The 21,655-nt window shown below is 39.0% G+C and overlaps 1 protein-coding gene across 2 annotated transcripts in view; it reads right to left on the minus strand.

Annotated features, from left to right (window-relative positions):
- Positions 1 to 572: 572 nt before the first annotated feature.
- The window catches only part of Hat1 (histone acetyltransferase 1), a 51,718-nt gene continuing 30,635 nt past the window's right edge, over positions 573 to 21,655 (minus strand). For both annotated transcript variants that reach the window (XM_070020918.1, XM_070020928.1), the window contains exons 5-11: positions 17,980 to 18,159; positions 17,569 to 17,690; positions 16,964 to 17,068; positions 16,546 to 16,652; positions 7,886 to 8,037; positions 3,552 to 3,668; positions 573 to 1,017 (exon numbers count right to left, since the gene is read on the minus strand). In XM_070020918.1, the coding sequence (XP_069877019.1) occupies positions 850 to 1,017; positions 3,552 to 3,668; positions 7,886 to 8,037; positions 16,546 to 16,652; positions 16,964 to 17,068; positions 17,569 to 17,690; positions 17,980 to 18,159 (951 nt within the window). In that variant the 3' untranslated portion in view covers positions 573 to 849. The remainder of the gene's footprint in view (positions 1,018 to 3,551; positions 3,669 to 7,885; positions 8,038 to 16,545; positions 16,653 to 16,963; positions 17,069 to 17,568; positions 17,691 to 17,979; positions 18,160 to 21,655) is intronic.

Here is a 21,655-nt window from a genome sequence, read left to right on the forward strand (position 1 = left end):
TTGAATTCAGGGCTTTGCACTTGCAAAGCAGGCATTCTGCCAGTGTAAGCCATGGGTCCAGTCACCTTTTACATAGGTTATTTATAAGGTAGGGTCTTGCTTTATGGCCTAGATTTCAATCCTCCTACTTGTGCATCCCCATATCACTGGGAATAACAGGTGTGTACCACTGTGCCCAGCTATTCGTTGAGATCAAGTCTCAACTTATATGCCTGGGCTGGCCTTGAAATGTGATCCTGCATCTCTGATCCCAAGTAGCTGGGATTACAAGCTTGAACCATAACACTTACCTAAAATCTTTTTTTTTTTTTTTTTTTTTGCCAGTCGTGGGGCCTGAACTCTGGGCCTGGGCGCTGTCCCTCAGCTCTTCAGCTCAAGGCTAGCGCTCTACCACTGGAGCTGCAGCACCACTTCTGGCTTTTTCTGCTTATGTGGTGCTGAGGAATCAAACCCAGGGCCTCATGCATGCAAGGCAAGCACTCTACCACTGAGCCACCTTCCCAGCCCCCTAAAATCTTTTTTTAAACAAGACTGAAGAAGTTTATTGTAAATATGTAAAAACCATATCACACTTTAATATACCACAACTAATCATTTATTATACTGTTTAAGAATAAAAGCAATCCCAGTGGTATTTCAGACTTATCATTTAACGCAATATATGCTCATAGACTCTAGACAGTATTTTAAAATATACAATCTCTCTGAAAGAAAATATTCAACTAAACATAACATAGATAACTTTTAATGTAAGTAAAATGTTACAAGATATTAAAATTAAAGTCATCATAGGTTTGTCACAGCACAATATACAGAAAATTGCAAGCATCCTGTTCAGAGTATACAATCTTACTCTTGAGCAAGTCGTTCAATAACACGTCTGTAATCTTCTACTAGTTCCTGGAAGCTTTGTTCCAGCTGTTCATGTTGCAACTCAATTTCTATCTGGTTCATCTGATTTGTCAGTTCTTCTGGTCTGAGACATTTTCTCATTTTAGCAAGATCTCTCTGCTTTTTCTAAGTAACAAACAATTATTTGTTAGAAGAAAGAATTTTTTTTTACATTCCTATGATTTTTAAGTCTTCACTATTAAAAGGAGGGAAAAAAAAGAAGGCAACAATGCTCGATAGGAAATGCACTCATTACCTTACTCATGTAACTGTAACCCCTCTGTACAGTATTTCTACAATAAAAAACTTATTTTAAAAAAGGAGGAATATGCCCAAACTTCTGTTATATAGCTATTTTCTTAGGGAAGGTTAAACATAAAGATAACTATGAATTATAAATGCTGCAAAAGGAGTTAAATATAAACAGGTGACTATTAGCCTCCTCCAAAACGTAATATAACTCTGGCCAGGAAAGGAGGTATATAGTTCGTGACAGAGTGCTTGCCTAACATGTATGAAGACAGAAAAACTCTCTCTCATGCTCATCAGTGTTGGAAAACATTAAAACATTCTTTAATAAATATATCAACTGAGGATAACTGATATGAAATGCAAAACAACCACTAAGCTACCTGACCTAATTAGATTAATTTTAAATTCTAAGGTGGCACTCTCCTGGCATTATGCTCATTGCTAGGATACCTTATCAAATGATATATTTATGGACACACTAATTTGAACAAACTTCAGAAAGATAAATTAAAAGTGTTATCCTTAAATAGTATACATACACATATTTTCCACTTATTTATTAATTTTTTATTTTGGCATTACAAGGTTTGAACTTAGGGCCTCATATTTGCTAGGTTGGCAAGATACCTCTGAGCCATACTTCCATCCTTGTGTTGCAATCCACCTAATTTTAGGCTTCTCATCACTGGGATCATAGGTGTAGCCGATGAGAAATTTTCTAGCCTCCTTCTGATGGGGGTAGAGAGGGAAGGTTGAAGTCTCACAAATTTTGTCTGCTGTGGCTGGCCTAAAACCACTACTCTCCCATTTTCAGCCTCCCAAGCAGCTAAGATTAATTACAGGTGTGAGGTACTGGTGCCTGGCTTAAAAAGTATGTATTAACTGAGTTTCTACTAAATTCTAGCTATAAAGTATCTTATTAAATCCTCATTTTAATAAGGAGATATAATATGCAGAGATGTTTGCAATAGTGAGCTGGTATCAATTTTTGTGCAGAATAATACATGCCAGTGATGTCTTATACATATAAATTAAGGTCTAAAGAACCAGTTATGGGGGCTAGTTAGGTGGCACAATGGTATAGTGCTTGCCTAGCATGCATGAAGCCTTCGGTTCGATTCCTCAGTGCCATTAAATAGAAAAAGCCAGATGTAGCCGGGTGCTGGTGGCTCACGCCTGTAATCCTAGCTACTCAGGAGGCTGAGATCTGAGGATCGCGCTTCAAAGCCAGCCCGGGCAGGAGAGACCGTGAGACTCCTATCTCCAATAAAACCACCAGAAAACCGGAAGTGGCGCTGTAGCTCAAGTGGTAGAGCGCTCACCTTGAGCTGAAGAGCTAAGGGACAACGCCCAGGCCCAGAGTTCAAGCCACACAACCGACAAAAAAAAAAAAAAAAAAAAAGCCAGATGTGGCACTATGGTTCAAGGGGTAGAGTGCTAGCCTGGAGCAAAAGCAGCTCAGGGACAGTGCTCAGACCTTGAGTTCAAGCCCCAGGACTGGCAAAAAACAAACAATCAAACAGAAAACAATAAAACAGCTATGTCAGTAGTTCAAACCAGAGATTATGAAAGCCTAAATGGAGCCCAGCAGAAGAGCTGGAGTGGACAGGTTAAATTTAGGGGAGAAAGCACTAAGAATAACAGTTAAGATTTTGATTTTAGGAATGTGGCACTACTACAGTATCTAAAGCATTCATATATTTAAGATAAATGTTCTAGATTATCCCAATTGTTTTATTTATATAATGGAGTTGATTTTATATGGAGATGAGTAATCATGTATATTAACGTGTGATCCTAACCATTCTGATAGGTATTACATGGAGGAGAACAGGAATAAAGGAATGATATCCCAATTCAAACTCTAACAGAAATCTCAACTCTTCCTCTTGTCTCAAACTGCTTTTCAAAAGACAAATTGAAAAGCTGGGGCTGGTGACTCAGGCATGTAATCCTAGATACCCAGGAAGCTTGAGATCTGAGGATTAGTTTGAAGCCAGCCTGGGCAGAAAAGTCTATGAGACTCTTATATTCAATTAAGTAGCAAAAAGCAGAAAGTGAAGGTGTGGCTCATTTAAATAGTAGAGTGCCAGACTTTAATGAAAAAGCTAAGAAACAACACCCAGGCCCTGAGTTCAAACTACAGTATGAACCCAACCCTCCCCTGCAAATGAATAGCAACCCAAATCACGACAGACTATTTCTTGGATTAGTTAAGGGATTCAAAAACATAAAATTTAAGTAGGAATATTATGGAGGATTTCTATAATGGAAAGCCTATTTTCACTTTTAGTAAAGTTAATTTAGTAAAGTGATCTGTACTCTATTCAAATCCTGGCATGTACTAGCTTTATTTCTGTTTTATACTGTAACAAGAATATAATGCTTAAGACTTTTCAAAGTCCTACCTTATATGGGCTAATTAGTCTTCTTTTAATATCCATTTCATAGCTTGTGAATTGCTCAGCATCACTCATGTCAGTTACTAGAAGTCGAAGAATTTCATAAACACGTCTAGCATGTTGCTAAAAAAAAAATGAGGAATATAAAAAAGTAACGTTTTTCCAAAAGAACACAAAATATATTAATTATCTGATATGGGGAATAAATTGTGTTGAATACGAGAGAAAAAGCAATGAAAGAACCTGCATATAAGGACTTAGCAGTATAATGGGGGTAACAAATTATTGAGGATGGTTTATTTAATGACAAATATGCACAGCCTGAGAGTATGAAAAATAGTCAAAGCCATACCTAGAAGAAAAAAATATAAAGCTTGAGCTGAATCTTTTCCTTCTTTTGTGGTACTGGGTAATGAACCTGGGGCCTTGAAAAATGTTAAGACAAGTGCTCTACCACTAAGCTACATCCCTACTCCCTAGTTGCAATCTTTTTTGTTGCTGCTGTTAGTGCTGTGGCTTGAACTGAGGGTCTAAGTGCTCTCCCTGAGCTTTTATGTTCAAAGTTAATGCTCTACCACAGATCTCACCCTCCTAAGTAGCCAGGATTACAGGCGTGAGCCACCACTCCTAGCTCTGAGTTGGATCTTTTTTTTTTTTTTTTTGCCAGTAATGGGTTAAACTCAGGGCCTGGGCACTGTCCCTGAGCTTCTTTTGCCCAAGGTTAACACTCTACCACTTGTGCCACAGCACCACTTCCAGTTTTTTTTTTTTTTCTGTTTATATGGTACTGAGGAATCAAACCCTGGGCTTCATGCATACTAGGCAAGCACTCTACCACTAAGCCACATTCCCAGCTCCCTGAGTTGAATCTCAAAGGGACAATATCATTCTAGAAACAGGGGAGTCCATTGTGCCTATGTGTGCATACATGTACACAGAACAGAGTATTTTGACATTAAAGCACAAAATTGGAATACAGAAGGGATAGAACTTATATACAACATTAAAGAGGTAGATTTCAACCCAGTAGTATCATATTCGTGGCGTGTGTGTATGTGCATGTTGGTACTAGAGATTGATTGAACTCAGGGTCTAGGCTCTATCCCTAAGCTCTTCTGTTCAACACTAGTGCTCCACCACTTGGACCCACAGCTCCACTTTGGTTTTCTGGTGGCTAAATGGAGATAAGAGTCTCACAGACTTTCCTGCTTCATCTGTCTCTGAACTGCAGTCCTCAGATCTCAGCCTCCTGAGTGAGGTATTGTGTTCTTCAATAGGAATGGAAGGGTGTGTGTGTGTGTGTGTGTGTGTGTGTGTGTGTGTGTGTGTGTGTGTGTGTGTGTGTGTGTGTGTGTGTGTGTGTGTGTGTGTGTGTGTGTGTGTGTGTGTGTGTGTGTGTGTGTGTGTGTGTGTGTGTGTGTGTGTGTGTGTGTGTGTGTGTGTGTGTGTGTGTGTGTGTGTGTACACAGACATATATAGAGAGCTGAGGGACAGTGTATTGTGTTCTTCAATAGGAATGGAAGGGGTGTGTGTGTGTGTGTGTGTGTGTGTGTGTGTGTGTGTGTGTGTGTGTGTACACAGACATATATAGAGAGCTGAGGGACAGTGCCCAGGCCCAGAGTTCATGCCACATGATCGGCCAAAAATAAATAAATTAATAAAATAAATTATTGAATATAATGACTGTATTTGCTCATCCCTCCTCTCTCCATTCATGTGTTCCACTCTGAATGTGTTTCAGCTTCCTGGGATTTGTTTTGTTAAGCAGTTTGTTAGCTATTTAGAGGAGTTACACCATTGGACTCCTCCCCCTAAGTATACCATCCTTTAGGAATGGGATGGGGAAAGATGGAAGAGAATGGTCATAACCTGACTTCTAGAATTAAAAGCCCTTTGTACAACTTAATAAAAATAAATAAATTTAGAGTGATCAGACCCTATACACAGTGACAGTTAAAGGGCAAATAAAAGGACTGGGGGTTGGGGGAGAGACATAGCTAAATTAGTAAAGCACAAGGCCTTGGGTTCTGAAGACAGGGAAAAAGTAGTCAAGAGAACATCAGGAGAAATCAGGAAGTTCTAGAAGCAAGCTAAGGAGTAATAGGGCTTTTCTGTTTGTTACTATGCTTGTGTATTTTTTTTGGTGAGAAAATGAGTATGAGAAGGCGGAGAAGACATATTAACTTACTAGAATGAATATGTGAGTCAAGTCTGAAAAACTGAGTACTACTTGGCCAGGCAAACAGAAAAAGGAAGTGTTTTCAATAAAGGAAGCAGTGTAACTTGGTGGTATGGTATACACCTATAATTCCAGCAGTCAGGAGGCTGAGGGATTTGTAATCCTGGCATTTGGGAATCTGAGGCAGGAGGATTGTAAATGTGAGGACAACTTTTGCTACATAAGACTTTGTCTCAAAGGCAAAAAGAACAGAAAACTCCTCCAATCCCAGAAAAAAACAATGATATGGGAGCATTGGGTATAGTATATGTAAAAGAATTCAGAAGAAAGCTGTAGCATAGTTGGGAAATGGCAACAAGTTCTATAAAGCAAGAGAATGTAGGGAAGTCACAGGAAGTTACAGCAAGGCAGGTAGGATCCAGATTACAATGGGCTCAGTAGCCTTTTAAGAGTTTTGACTCCCCTGCCCCCTGTAAAAAAAAAAAAAAAGCTAATTAAAGAATGTGAGCCAGGCACCAAATGCTCATGCCTGTAACCTTAGATACTCAGAAGACTGAGATCTGAGGATCATGGTTCAAAGCCAAGCTAGGCAGCAAAGTCAGTAACTTTATCTCCAATTAACCAGCAAAAAACAAAACAAAACAAAACAAAAACCAACACTGTACTAGCTGGTCGCTGATAGCTCATGCCTAAAATCCAGCTACTCAGAAGGCTGAGATTTGAAGATTGCATTTCAAAGCCAACCTAAGCAGTCCATGAGACGCTTATATTTAACCTTATATCCAAAAAAAAGTTGGAAATGGCGCTGGGAAGGTGGCTCAGTGGTAGAGTGCTTGCCTTGCATGCCTGAGGCCCTGGGTTCGATTCCTCAGCACCACATGAGAAAAAAGCCGGAAGTGGCGCTGTGGCTCAAGTGGTAGAGCGCTAGCCTTGAGCTGAAGAGCTGAGGGACAGCGCCCAGGCCCAGAGTTCAGGCCCTACAACCAGACCCCAAAAAAAAAAAAAAAAAAAGTTGGTAATGGAGCTGTGGCTTAAGTGGTAGAGAGAAAAACCTAAGGGAGAGAGAACAAGGTCCTGAGTCCATGTCAAAATACCATCACAAAAAGAAAAAGCTGGACTGGAGGTTGGCTTAAGTAGTTACTGCATACTTTTTTTTTGCCTATATTAATCTTTTCTTTTTTAATGTGAAAATACTGTACAGAGGGGTTACAATTACATGAGCAAGGTAATGAGTACATTTCTTATCAAGCATTGTTGCCTCCTCCTTTGTTTCCCCTTCCCATCTCCTCCCCACCTCCCTGTTGCATACTTTTATAATCCAAATCCTACCTTATTCTTCAAAGTTTAGATCAAATGCTATTTTTTCCATGAAATATCTTCGTTTATGACTCCCTTTTCTGAATTCCACTATTTTTCTATTCCTATCTTGAGATATTTACCTCTTAGAAATTAAACAAATGTAGGTTTCAGCTCTTCTCCCTATCAACACTGTCTCTAGAAGTATAACCGCTTATTTTTTTTTTTAAGCAAAAGAAAAATAAGACTATACATCTTTACATTTAGTACAGTGATCTAGGTTTGGATCTGGAAAGTCGTGTGTGTGTGCGCGTGTGTGCGCGCGCGCGCATGCGTGTGCGTGCACGCACGCATGCACATATGCTGGTCCTGGGGCTCAAACTCAAGGCCTGGGCACCGTTGCTGAGCTTCTTGCTCAAGGCTAGTACCCTACCATTTGAGCCAGCTTAAATGGAGATAAATGAGTCTCACAGACTTTCCTACCCAGGCTGGCATCACATTATGATCCTCAGATCTAAGCCTCCTGAGTAGCTAGGTTCAGAGTATGAGCCACTGGCACCAGGATCATACGTGTATTCTTAATGTCTTTACATTATCTTTAAGCTAGTAAAAATATTTAAAATTTAAATGTTTTCCTCCTTCAGAATAAAATACCTTATGGGCTGGGAAGGTGGCTCAGTGGTGAAGTGCTTGCCTTGCATGCATGAGGCCCTGGGTTCAATTCTTCATCACCACATAAGCAGAAAAAGCTGGAAGTGACGCTATGGCTCTGGTGGTAGAGCACTAGCTTTGAGCTGAAGAGCTGAGGGACAGAGCCCAGGCCCCACGACCAGCAAAAAAAAAAAAAAAAAAAAGAATAAAATACCTTATTTATTTTGAACTTCTGCTGTGCTTGTATCGCCATATCTTCATTAAATCCTTGCATTAGCTTTTCCCGGGAAAAACAGGACATATCTTGACAAAGCTTCACAAGCACAAAGTCTCGTAATTTCACATAGCTTTTGGATGGATCTTCCGCTAATGAAAGAAAGCAGAATAACATTCCCTTAACCAACGTAACTCTATCATGTTATCTCAAGGTACATTTTAAGATAGGGTATTATATATACAAAAATTAGAATATGAAATGACTATTTCTTAAAATAATTATCTTTGTCAAATAAAATCACAAGTATATTTTTGCGAAGATATTTATTTGTGCTGGGCACCAATGGTTCACACCTGTAAACCTAGCTACTTAGGAGTCTGATATCTGAGGATCACTGAAGCCAGCCAGGGAAGAAAGGCCATGAGACTCTTATCTCCAATAAACTACTCAGAAAAGGCCAAGGGGCGCTATGACTCTGTAAAGGAAATACAAATAAAAACAACCCTGAGATACTACCTTACCCCAGTCAGAATGGCCTATATCCTAAATTCAGACAACAACAAATGCTAGTGGGGATGTGGGGAAAGAGGAACCCTACTGCACTGCTGGTGGGAATGTAAACTAATACAACTACTCTGGAAAGTAATCTGGAGAATCCTCAGAAAACTAAACAGACATACACTACAACCCAGCCATAGCGCTCCTAGGGATCTACCCTGAGCAACAGGAATTAAGATACAAGGGCACCTGCACTTTCATGTTCATTGCTGCACTGTTCACAATACCCAAGATAGGGAAACAACCCAGGGTGCCCTATTACAGATAAATGGATCCAAAAACTGTGGTACCTATACACAATGGAATTTTACACAGCCATTAGAAAGGATAAAATAGTGGCATTCACAGGGAAATAGATGAAACTAGAACAAATCATATTGATTGAGCAAAATAAGCAAAGATTGGAGCCAAATGGCTCATGTTCTCCCTGATATGCAGATGTTAAAATTAAAATGCAATGAGATATGACAAAGTAGAACAGGACTCAAGTTACCCATACCCAGTGAGACCAAAAGAGGATAGTCTCAGGAGAAAAGCACCAAATTGTAATACCCAAGCAATGCTTCATTTGTATATAAAATAATACGCATACTGAAAAGAACAGCAAAGATAAGGAAACAAAGGACCTCGTCTTAATTTGTCCTATCGTTTTTTTAGATGACTCTATTCTTAACCTCATACATGGTATATACATGTGTACATCTGAGGAAAGGTGGGAGCAGAGCACAGAATCAGTGGAAAAAGGGTGAAAAACTACAGCAAAGGGGCCCATCAGCTGCACTGGACATTGATGAAAGTGAACTAAGCAACTCAAGAGCAGTGAGAGGAGGGAGAGAATGAGAGAACGGTTGGTACTAAGCAAAAGGTAAAAAATGTACATTATCACCCATTTTTTTTTTTTGTTTTTTGTTTTTGTCAGTCATGGGGCCTGAACTCTGGGCCTGGGCTCTCTCCCTCAGCTCAAGGCTAGCACTCTACCACCTGAGTCACAGTGCCACTTCTGGCTTTTTCTGTTTATGTGGTGCTGAGGAATCACACTCACAGCCTTGTGCATGCAAGGCAAGCACTCTACCATGGAGCCACTTTCCTAGCCCCTATTACCTGATCTGTTAAAAAATAGTTTTATTGTTAAAGGTCATAGAGTTCATAAGCAAAGTAGATTAAGATAATGACTATCATTTTGAAGACTAAAAGGTGTTTGTGACTTTAAAATAATTTTTAAAAAAAGAATAGGGTGAAGGCTCTCAGAAGTTTCTGGTATTAGTCACAATGTATTGGAAAAGAGATGCTGAAAGGGTGGGTAGACAAATGAAGAGAGGAATGGAGTGGGAAGAATGTAGTCATACTATTGAATTCATATCCTATGAAACTAAGAAAACTGAGGCGAGGGTTCAGGAGGGAAGGAATGGCGGAGAATGATGAAAGGAGTGACATTAAGCAAGATGCATTATACCAATAAATTATAAACTGGGAAAAAAAATAAAGCTCAGGGACAGTGCCCAGGCCCTGAGTTCAAGCCCCATGACCAACAACAAAAAACTTAATCTCACATTCTTACATCAAGTTGCCAAAAGTTTCCCATTTTAAATGAAAGATTTTAAACTGCTAATATTATATTTGTAGCTTAATATTAGGAGCCATAACTCAACTCATTCTTTAAGCTCTTTAATGAGAAGAATTGGTCTAAAAAAAGAATAAATGAAGACACTAAATAATTTGTAACTCTCTTCCTTTGTTCCTGTGCTCCAAAGACAATATAAAGAGGAAATTTGATTAAATATATTCTAGATACGTAGTCAGAGATTATTCTGAAATTAAATTTTCTAAAATTTTTGGAAAATTGGGCTGGGAAGGTGGCTCAGTGGCTTGCCTTGCATGCATGAGGCCCTGGGTTCGACTCCTTAGCACCACATAAGCAAAAAGAAAAAAGCTGGAAGTGGCGCTGTAGCTCAAGTGGTAGAGTGCTGGCTTTGAGCTGAAGAGCTGATGGCCAGTGCCCAGGCCCAGAGTTCAGGCCCCACGACCGGACCCCCAAAAAAATTTTTTTTTGGAAAATTAGGGGCTGTGAAGGTGGCTTAGTGTTAGAGTGCTTGCCTTGCATGCATGAGGCCCTGGGTTCAATTCCTTAGCACCAAATAAGCAGAAAAAGCCAGGTGGTGCTGTGGCTCAAGTGGTAGAGCTCTAGCCTTGAGCTGACGAGCTGAGGGACAACACCCAGGCCCAGAGTTCAGGCCCCACAACCAACCAAAAATTAATAATAATAATTTTTTTTGAAAATTAATTTTTGAAATTTCTAAATTTAAAACATTCTTTTCAAATATATCATATAATAACATGTGTTGACTTATCTTTTAAATTGTTTATTGTTATCATAAAGGTGTTATACAGAGAGTACAGTTAAAACAAATCAGATAAAGAGTACATTTCTTTTTTTTTTTTTTTTTTTTGGGGGGGGGGGGTCCCGTCCTGGGGCCTGAACTCTGGGCCTGGGCACTGTCCCTCAGTTCTTCAGCTAGCGCTCTACCACTTGAGCCACAACGCCACTTCCGGCTTTTTTTCTTTTTGCTTATGTGGTGCTGGGGAATTGAACCCAGGGCCTCATGCATGCAAGGCAAGCGCTCTACCACTGAGCCACCTTCCCAGCCCCAAGAGTACATTTCTTTTTCGATAATGTTGTCCCTTCATCTATCTTTACTTATTTTTTTGGAGGGGAGGGTAGGGTTGGTTGTGAGGCTTGAACTCAGGACCTGGACACTGTCCCTGAGCTTTTCTGCTCAAGGTTAGGGCTCTACCACTTGGAACCACCACAGCTCTACTTTCTGTTTTCTAGTGGTTAATGGGAACTAAAGGTCTCAAGAACTGCCCAGGCTGGCTTTGAATCATGATTCTCAGATCTCAGCCTCCTGAGTAGCTAGGATTAGAGCATGATCCAGCAGCGCCCTGCTTTTCATGTATCATTTTAAAAAGCCTTGCCATTGTTAGTAGACTATGTTTATGATAGAAAAATATTATATTTTAAGCCAGGCATGGTAGTGCTTGCCTGCAGGAGGGTGCTGGATGATTTGGAGATCAAAGCCAGTATGTGAAAAGTTGGTGAGACCCTAACTCAAAAAAACAAAAGGTTTGAAAAAATCCACATATAATAGTGTATAAAGGGACAAGAGCTAGGGACATTTAAGGCACAAATATAATTGCTCACAGTACACTACTGATAGAGTAATTAATAATATGTATATATGTATGTATTTAAGCAAGATCAATTTCTATTGCTACATGACTCCTTTGAGAATTCTGGAGGAAACAGCTGATTCTATCTATACAGTTGACAACCTTAAAAGGAAAACAATACATTTCATAAGGAATTCTCTGCCAATATTTTTACCTCAAAAATGAGTTCTTAAAAAAATGGGTGGTGCTGGGTGCTACTGGTTCATGCCTGTAATCCTAGCTACTCAAGAGGCTGAGATCTGAGGCTTGTGGTTTAAAGCCAGCCCCAGCTGGAAAGTTCATGAGACTCTTTATCTCCAATTAACCACCAGAAAACCGGAAGTGGCACTGAGGCTCAAGTGGTAGAGTGATAGCCCTGAGCTGAAGGGCTGAGGGATAGCGCCCAGGCCCAGGATTCAAGGCTGACAACCTTACAATTTTGTTGGGGTTGGGGGGAGAGGAGGATTAGGTGGGGGGGCAGGGGGGAGGATGGGAAGAGATGGGAAGGGGAAACAAAGGAGGAGGTTACAATGCTTGATAAGAAATGTACTCATTATCTTGCCCATGTAATTGTACCCCTCTGTACAGTATTTTCACAAAAAAAAAAAAAAAGGTGGTGCTGAACACTAGTGGCTCACCCCTATAATCCTAGCTACTCAAGAGGCTGAGATCTGAGGATCATGGTTCAAAGCCAGCCTGGGCAGGAAAGTCCCTGAAACTCTTGAGGGGCAGCGCCCAGGCCCAGAGTTCAAGCCTCACGACTGAAAAAAAAATTAAAAAATGGGTGGCAATTATATCACTAACAACCTAAGCCCCTGACTATAAATTTTAATTATTATTATATCTGCCTGTATCAAGTAAGTCCAGTCAATACAAATAGCAAAGGAGATACAGCCAATGAAAATACATCTCAATGAGAACAGCTGACAAGCATTCTTAGTATTTTACAATGCTAAGAAATGCTAATACCAAGAAGAAATGCTAGCCAATACCCAGTTGTCAAATGCAGAAGTTTTTTGGCATGTTTAACTTTACTCTTTAGACTTCAGTTTCTACTGAATAATAGCAATGAATAAAGGCTACTATTATTGATGACTCTTCACTGAGATTTAAGAAATAAAATTCTTTATCTGCTAATTGGTGCTAAGTATCAAGGATTTTATTGGCTGGAGTAGACAGAAGAAAGTGGTTAAGAGGCTTCAGAGAAACAACCCCTGCTGGCACATTACCCACTAGAACAGACAAAGACTACTTATGTGAACTCCAGATTAAAATCCCTCCAAATGTCCCTCATGTAGCACCAAGTCTCAGCTCTATAACTAAATAGAAGCTAAGCAACTTCAGCTCAGCTAAAAGAAGTGATATAGTTGTACTATTTTAATATACTTTTACATGTTAGTAGACTAGTAAAGGTGTCACATAATTTTAAAGTTTCAATATAACCTAAATTTACTAATTACTCTTCATCTCCCAAGGTCCAGCCCACTTAACAGTAGCAGGACAACAAGAGGAAAAGGTAATTCCACTCTGTACATGTGGATCTCCCTTTAAAAACAACACTCTGAGTCAGGGGTACAGCTCAGTGCTAAGATGCTTGTCTGGCATTCACAGGATTTTGGTTAAATTCCCAGTATAGCAAACACAGCAAATATAACAAATACAGACAACTTCCTTCTAGTTTATAAATCTACTCATACAATTTACTGTTCTAGGGAAACTTTCCATTAGTCTATTTACAACCTGCTAGTCTCATAGTCCCTATTTTTTTTTGGAGTCTTTAAATAAATTATTAAAATTCCAAGCCAGGCACTGGTGGATCATGCATGTAATCCTAGTCACTAAGGAGGCTAAGATCAAAAGTCCATGATACTTGTTCGTGTGTGTGTGTGTGCGCGCGCGCGCGCGTGTGTGTGCGTGCGTGTGTGTGTGTCTTGGTCATGGGGCTTGAACTCTGGGCCTGGACACTGTCCCTAAGCTCTTCAGCTCAAGGGTAGTGCTCTACTAGTGTGTGTGTGTGTGTGTGTGTGTGTGTGTGTCTTGGTCATGGGTGTGTGTGCGTGCGTGCGTGCGTGTGTGTGTCTTGGTCATGGGGCTTGAACTCTGGGCCTGGACACTGTCCCTGAGCTCTTCAGCTCAAGGGCAGTGCTCTACCCACAGCTCTACTTCGTTTTCAGGTGGTTAATTGGAGATACGAGTCTCACAGACTTTCCTGCCCAGGCTGGCTCTAAACCTTGATCCTCAGATCTTAGCCGCTTGAGTAGCTTGGATTACAAGGGTGAGCCACTGGTGCCTGGCTCCAAAAGACTCCTATTTCCAATTACCACTAAAAAGGCCAGAAGTGAAGCTGTGGCTCAGATGGTAGAGCACTAGCCTTGGGGGGTGGAAGGGCTAAGCTCAGGAATAGGCCATGATTTCAAGATCCAGAACCAGCACAAAAATTAATTAATTCCAAAACACTATAAAACAAGTTAATATTTCAACACATATACTATTGTAGCTTTAGAAACGAAAAAAAATATCCAACTTGGATGTGGCAATGTAAGCCTAGAATCCCAGTACTCAGGAGGCCAATGCAGGAGGATTACAAGTTTGAGGCTAGCTTAAATAGTAGGTTGAGGCTAGCCTGGAAACAACCAAACACAAACAAAAGAGCAAACGTTTTGTGTATGTCTATGTGTATATAACACTTGGAACTAAACCGAAGGTCTTGTGCATGACAGACAAATGCTTTGTCACTGAGCTACAACCCTAGCTCACAGTGTACTCAAACTTTTGTGTGTGGGTAGTGGTATTCTCACTAGGCAGGCACTTTACTTAAGACATTCTAGCCTATATTCAAACCTAATTTGGATGAATGTCTGGTACAGGTTGAATAACCTTTTCTGAAATGGGTGGAGCCAAAAGAGTGTTTCAGTTTTCTGAAATTAAAAAATGGTAACCTCCCTGTTCACCTTTATAATAACACACACACACACACATACACACATGCTTTGTATATGTGTGTGTGTGTATGTGTTTACACCAACTTTACCAATTGAACATCCCTAACCTGAAAATCTAAAATAGTGCAGAAACTTGAACCTTTTTTTTTTTTTTTTGGTTGGTCATGGGGCCTGAACTCTAGGCCTGGATGCTGTCCCTCAGCTCTTCAGCTCAAGGTTAGCACTATACCACTTGAGCCACAGTGCCACTTCAGGCTTTTTCTGTTTATGTGGTGTTGAGGAATCAAATCCAGAGCCTCATGCATGCAAGGCAAGCACTCTACCACTGACTGAGTCACCTTCCCAGCCCATTTGAACCTTTTGAAGTGTCTTAGATTTTTGGAATATTATAGAATTCAGATTTTAAGATTAGGGACTTTCCATCTATACAGTATTTTTCATGAGGGAAGAAAAAGTGGTTTTTCATATAATTAGCAACTTTATTTTGCTGTTTTGTTTGCTGGCAGTCCCAGAGTTTCAACTCAGGGTCTTGTGTTTGCCTACAGGCCCTGCTAGACTCTATCACTTGGGCCAAACTGTCACCCATGTTGCCTTTCAGATATTTTTCAGGTAGGGTTCTTTGCTTTTCTTGTACAGACCAGTGTGGAATTTGATTCTTCTACTAGATGCCTCCAGAGTAGCAAGGGTGACAGACAAATACTACCACATTCACATTATTTATTGAGATGGGAGTCTCAGTAACTTTCTGCCTGGGCTGGCCTCAAGTCTGGATCCTACTGAATTCTATCTCTCACGTAGCTAGGATTACAGGCATGAACCACTATGCCCAGCCTTAATCAGAAACTTTTTTTTTGGGGGGGGGGATCAGTTGTGGGGCTTCGACTCAGGGCTTGGGTTCTGTCCCTGAGCATCTATGCTCAAGGATAGTGATCTACCAATTGAGCTACATCTCCACTTCCTTAATCGGAAACTTTATGAGCAACAGGTCTGAAACTAAAATGACAACATAAATGTTCCTAAGGCCACTGTGTTCCTTAGCAGCTGGAGGGTAACTCCTACCTACTTCTTATTTACTTATTTACTTTTTTGAGATAATGTCTTGCTATGTATCCCAGGCTATCATCAATTCATGATTCTCCTGCCTCAGCCACCCAAGTGCTGGGATCACAGATTTATACCATCAGGCCGCTCTTAATACTACTTTTGTGGCTAACTCATTGTGAAAGGTATTTCCAAAATAAATAGGTCTAATTTTGCCTTATCTATTACAGTTATGAAAGTACTTATTTTAAGACTATAAAATACTCACTTTAGGAAATGTATATTCTTTTTTATTTTATTTTTTTGTCGGTCATGGGGCCTGAACTCTGGGCCTGGGCGCTATCCCTCAGCTCTTCAGCTCAAGGCGAATGCTTTACCACTAGAGCCACAGCACCACTTCTGGTTTTCTGAGTAGTTTATTGGAGATAAGAGTCTCACAGACTTTCCTGACTGGGCTGGCTTTGAACCTCAATCTTCAGATCTCAGACTCCTGAGTAGCGCATGAGCCACCGGTGCCTAGCTTAGAAAATACATATTCTACTCAGGAACTATTTACCTCAATTTTTTTCTCCCTAAGGTTTAAAAAAGTCTGTCTCTACATGAAAATGAATGCATGGGCACTTTTTACATGATGCAACTGTTTGTCAACTAAATTGAGCATAGTAAAATTAGACCATACTTGCAGTGTATTTATACATGATCAAGATTTCCCCAAAGATATTTAGTTCATTATCTTCAGTTTGTTCAATTAAGCACTTCACAGTTAAAGATGCAAAGCAATCCTCACCAAGGCTTATGATCTAAAATGTAACCTGGAGGCATCTTTAACCACCTAAAGAGACCTGAGGGTATTGCTGTTAGTTTAAATGGATAGTTACATCTAACAAAACACATAAAGAACTTACATACCTGTAATATCAAGAACTGAAGGAGATGTAATATAGTATCTATGAACTGTTTCAAGAAGTTGAGCACCATGGCCTTGACCTTGAAATGGAGTTAATATCAGCATCTGACTACAATAAAGAAATTATTTTAAAATTAAAATATCATGACAGCCAGTTAAAAATTACTGTATATTATGATCATTTTAAAGGTTGTGATTTTTTTTTTGAATCAACCTTCAGGAAACCCAAAAATTGAGATACTCAAAATTGGTTTACTATGCCATACTGTTTCAAAGGAAACAATCAAATAAATCAGTACATAGGCAATGAATAATAGTGATTTTTTTAAACAAATCAACACTATTATAACAAGTATTGGAAACTTCAGCAGTTCCTTCTTCTGAAATAAAAGACAAGGCACGTGTTATACTGCCAATTACCTTACACGTGGCCGGGTTTTGTCTGGGTACACATAGTAATTATAGACTGTCATGTAGCCTACGGTCGCAAAGAGCGTAGCTCCATCCTTATTATACTTCTCAAATCTGCAGATAAAACAGAAAGCCAAGCAGGTCAATTACAGTCGCGCTCCCATGCAGTGTCCATTTTCTTTTCCATTCTCTGACTGAATTTTCAGTGTCAGCAAGCTACTCTGTGAGGGCCCAATGGGTACACCTGCTATGTTCTGAATGTACAATTCACTTAATTGGTGTGCAGCAACTTGGATAAATCAGACCTCTTTACATCACTTCAGTGCACTTGCCTATTATAAAGATGAATAGGTGGCAAGTAAAAGAAAACACAGGCAAAGCTCATTTTACTGTTTAAGCCTACATTCAGGGCCCTAACGGACAACAGCATTTAATTCAGCTCTATTCTCAAGGTCTCCCAAAGCATAATGAAGGAAAACTCAAGCCTCATAAACAATAGTTTTTCTTTCCTGGGAAAAATATCATTATACTGTCCCAATAATTGGACTGCCACAATTAAAATGCTGCCTTTGTGGAGGTAATAAGGTCTACTGTGGCTTTAGAACTGTACTTACACTAGAAAGTAGTGCCATCTTTCATCATCCACGTCAATAAAGCTAGCAGTTTCAATAAACCACATCAAAAAGGTCTGAAGCCTTTCATGATATTCTCGAAAGCCTCTACATGTCATGTCAGCCTAGGGAAAAAGCCAGGAAAAGTCAGGTGAAACTCATCACAGAGGTAAGTGAAAGTCTGTGGAACACAAAACTATCCTGTGGGAAAATGTTTAGAAGTCTCAGATTAAATGTGTACACAGACACAGACACAGACACACAGACACGACACACAAACACACACACAATAGATGTTTTTAATGCCAACAAATCTTGTTTCTCAAAGCTAGAATACATCACTGAAAATAACAACAAAACTGCACACTGGTTTTAGGCAAATGGAAAGACTTTGCTATTTATATTTTTCTTTACCTTGTATATCTGAAATGTAAAGTTTTCTCCTCCCGTTGGACTGAGAACTGAGTATGTATGGAGTAAGGTTCCAAAGGGCTTGAAATCAACTTCCTTTTCCAGCAGAGAAAGAAAATCATTTGTGTTTGTGCAAAACCCAGGTGGAATGATTTGTCTGATTTTACCCTCAACATCATCTGCCTGCCATGAAGGATAAAGAACACAAAAATTAGCAGCAAATTTGATTATAGTTGAACATGTTTCTTTTAAATGCACGTTACAAAATTTTAGTTCACAAATTAAATATGCAGTGAGTTTGAGGTGAAGTTTGTGTGCACAAACTACTGTCACATGAAACTGAGATAAGCGTAATATAAAAGTAGGTAAGAGTCAGGTGGCCTAATATCAAGTACAGAAACAATGGCACTGCTATTGAAATTTCTAGATCATGTATAAAAACATTGACTACCTCCTTCATAAAAATCTGAACTGGACAAAACAAAAGGCTGCCTATTATTTTATGTGTGTCAAAAGAGACCATATTATTCAGGATACAAAAAGATCACCAGCAGTAGTAAGGTTAAGGCTAGAGTATGACTAAATGAGTATCAACTTCACAGTGAACAAGTAGACAGGTAACTCTCTCATATGTCAAACTAAGATGATAATTTTTAAAATATCCCCATTTAAGAAATATACAAATTTATAAATGAACATATTATCCACTCATCCCTATAACATAACAATTTTTATAACCTTGGATTTGTGATAGTATAAAAAACACAAGACTGGACAACAAAATTAAATCCCAAGATTAAAATTACCCTTGTTAAACCACCTCAATGAATGTTTAAAACTATCAGCTGAGCAGACTTCATAATCCTTTTCAAGACCCCAAAAGACCACTTGATTGAATACATTTACTACTTCTCTTTAACCATGAATATTTGATGAAGTCTTACAATAAAGTATTACTTCTTCTCACCAGGCAATAAAACTTAATGAATTGGTCTCAACTTAACAAAACCTTATCCCTCAATACAGTCCCTAAAAGCCTGACATTACATTCAACAAAATGAGCTAGCATTCTATTCAAACTTTTTCCTGAACAATGAAGCCAGGTTTTTACTTAATGGAGTTTGCCGTGAGTTCAGCTGTAATGTTTGTATTGTATCTATTTCCACAAGGACTGACACAAGAACACTTTGTGTTAACTTACTAAGCAGCTCTTTCATACCGTTTACATGCATGATGGGTATTAGTTCTAAACCAAGACCCTTGCTACTTAGCATTCAAAACAGGGAAATTAAGATGCTTAGAACAAAATACACTACAAAAGGCTAATACAACATGCTACTAATTCCTGTCCTTTCAACCATCTTAACTAAGTAGAAGCAATGCACCTGCAGCTGAATAGCACTTTATTATCATTCAGTTACATTTTAGGAGAACGAAGGATTGAGTTGATCACAAACAAGTTTTATTTTCAGTGCTTTGGTACCACCAACATTTATATGTAATTTGTTTATAGCTATAAAAATAAGAACTATTATTTAAAATGTAGTTCTTCAACCTTCTGCCCAGCCGTTTATTTCTAATACATACACCACCAATCCTTGCAATCAATCCATTTATTCTCATGATCAAATAAAGTAAGTCTAATAGTATTATTTTTACTTGTCCTAAAGTATACACTATTTGATAAATATTCCTTTGAAAGTGCTATCTAATGTAAAAAGACCACCTTAAGCATATCCTTAATAACTGTACCAGGAAGTTATTATGAGGGATGGTTCCAATGATTTGTGGTATAGAAGGTAAGTCAAAAGCGACGGATAAAAGTAATATAATTATAGCTCAGGTTTTTAAATGTCATAAATATATTTTTAAATAAAAGGAGTTTATAATCTGTTAATTTTTTTAAATCTGCACAAAACATTCATGGCATGTACCACTTTAATCTTCAATAACTTTCTTTATATGTCCTGTCTTCTAACCATGATCATTCATGTCAAGCATGATCAAGTCACTTTACCTATCTTGCACCAAATGTACTTCAAAGGCTCTCAGAAACAATGTTAAGTTTCAAGTGGCAGTTCTGGTGGAGGAGAGAGCTACCCAAAGGTCTAAGCTCCAGAAAGTTGAAAGAGTTAACATTTAACCTTCATCCTTCAAAAAATACGTACTGGAATAAACATCTTCAAATAAAATACTTCACTCTGGGCAAATCTGTATGTTATTTTAAGAACTTTTATGGGGAGCAAAAGCTAAGTTTTAAAGCAAGGAATCTGTTTATGGGTGTGTAAATGTCTTACGTGTATGTATCTCATTTACTGATATAAAACACAACTTAAAATCAAATCTAGAATTAAGAAGCTGGCCTTATTAAAAAAAAGTCAACTAAAGAAAAATGTCTGTGGAGTTGTCTTTTATGACGTTCATTCTTCATTTTGGATATACTTGTCAGATAATAATAAAAACAGCACTGGAAAAAATATAATCAACGTAGAATTAAAAAGAACTGAAACTTTTAGATCCTACACTTGTGATTAAAAAATTAGACTCTATGTCTGAAGTGTTCTTGTGTCACTACCTTCAAAAATGTTAATTCTAAATTTCAGTTAAAATCAAGTAAAAATACAGAAAGAGTGGCTGGGCACCAGTGGTCCATACATATTCAGGAGGCTAAGTCAACCAGGGCAAGAAAGTCCTTGAGATTCTTCTCTACAATTAAGCACAACAGAAGCTGGAAGCGGCTCAAGTAGTAGAGAGCTAGCCTTGAGTACAAAGTCTCAGGCAGAGTCAGCTCTCAGATGCTGAGTTCAAGCCCCAGGACTAGCACTCTCCCTCCCACCCCCAAAAAAAGGAAAAAGAAAAAAAATATAAAAACAATAAGAAGCTGGACGCTGGTGGCTTACGACACCTTTAATCCTAGCTACTCAAGAGGCTGAGATCTGAGGGTTGAGGTTCAAAACCAGCCTGCAGGAAAGTCTGTGAGACCCTTATCTCCAATTAACCACCAGAAACCCAGAAGTGTCACTGTGGCTCAAGTGGTAGAGCACTTGCCTTGAGCTGAAGAGCTGAGGGACAGTGCCCAGACCAAGTTCAAGCCCCATGACTGACTAAAAAAGATGAAATTCACAGGTAATTCATAGGCAATATAAACCTATCCATGTATTTCAACTTTTTCTATCAAATCTCTCCCAGAAATACAATTAGCAAGATTGAACAATATTAGTTACATACCCTTTCACTGAAAATATTGAAACTACTCCAAGGCAAGAAATATTAATAAAAGCAAAGGACAAAGACAAAAAAGAATAAATCAACATATCAATAATCAATTCTATTGTATTTATAAAATTCAGAATAATTGGGCTGGGAAGGTGGCTCAGTGGTAGAGCGCTTGCCTTGCATGCCTGAGGCCCTGGGTTCGATTCCTCAGCACCACATAAGCAAAAAGAAAAAAGCCGGAAGTGGCACTGTGGCTCAAGTGGTAGAGTGCTAGCCTTGAGCTGAAGAGCTGAGGGACAGCGCCCAGGCCCAGAGTTCAGGCCCCACGACCGGACTCAAAAAAAAAAAAAAAAAATTCAGAATAATTGTGTTTCATTCAAAGTAGATGTTTAGTGAAGTGATTTTATAGGCATCTTAACTATGACTAGAGAATTTCAGGAACAATTAGAGAATCAGCTTGGGA

This window comes from Dipodomys merriami, unplaced genomic scaffold (assembly GCF_024711535.1).
Source record: "Dipodomys merriami isolate MVZ:Mamm:240054 unplaced genomic scaffold, mDipMer1.0.p SCAF_1, whole genome shotgun sequence".
Taxonomy (NCBI): Eukaryota; Metazoa; Chordata; class Mammalia; order Rodentia; family Heteromyidae; genus Dipodomys; species Dipodomys merriami.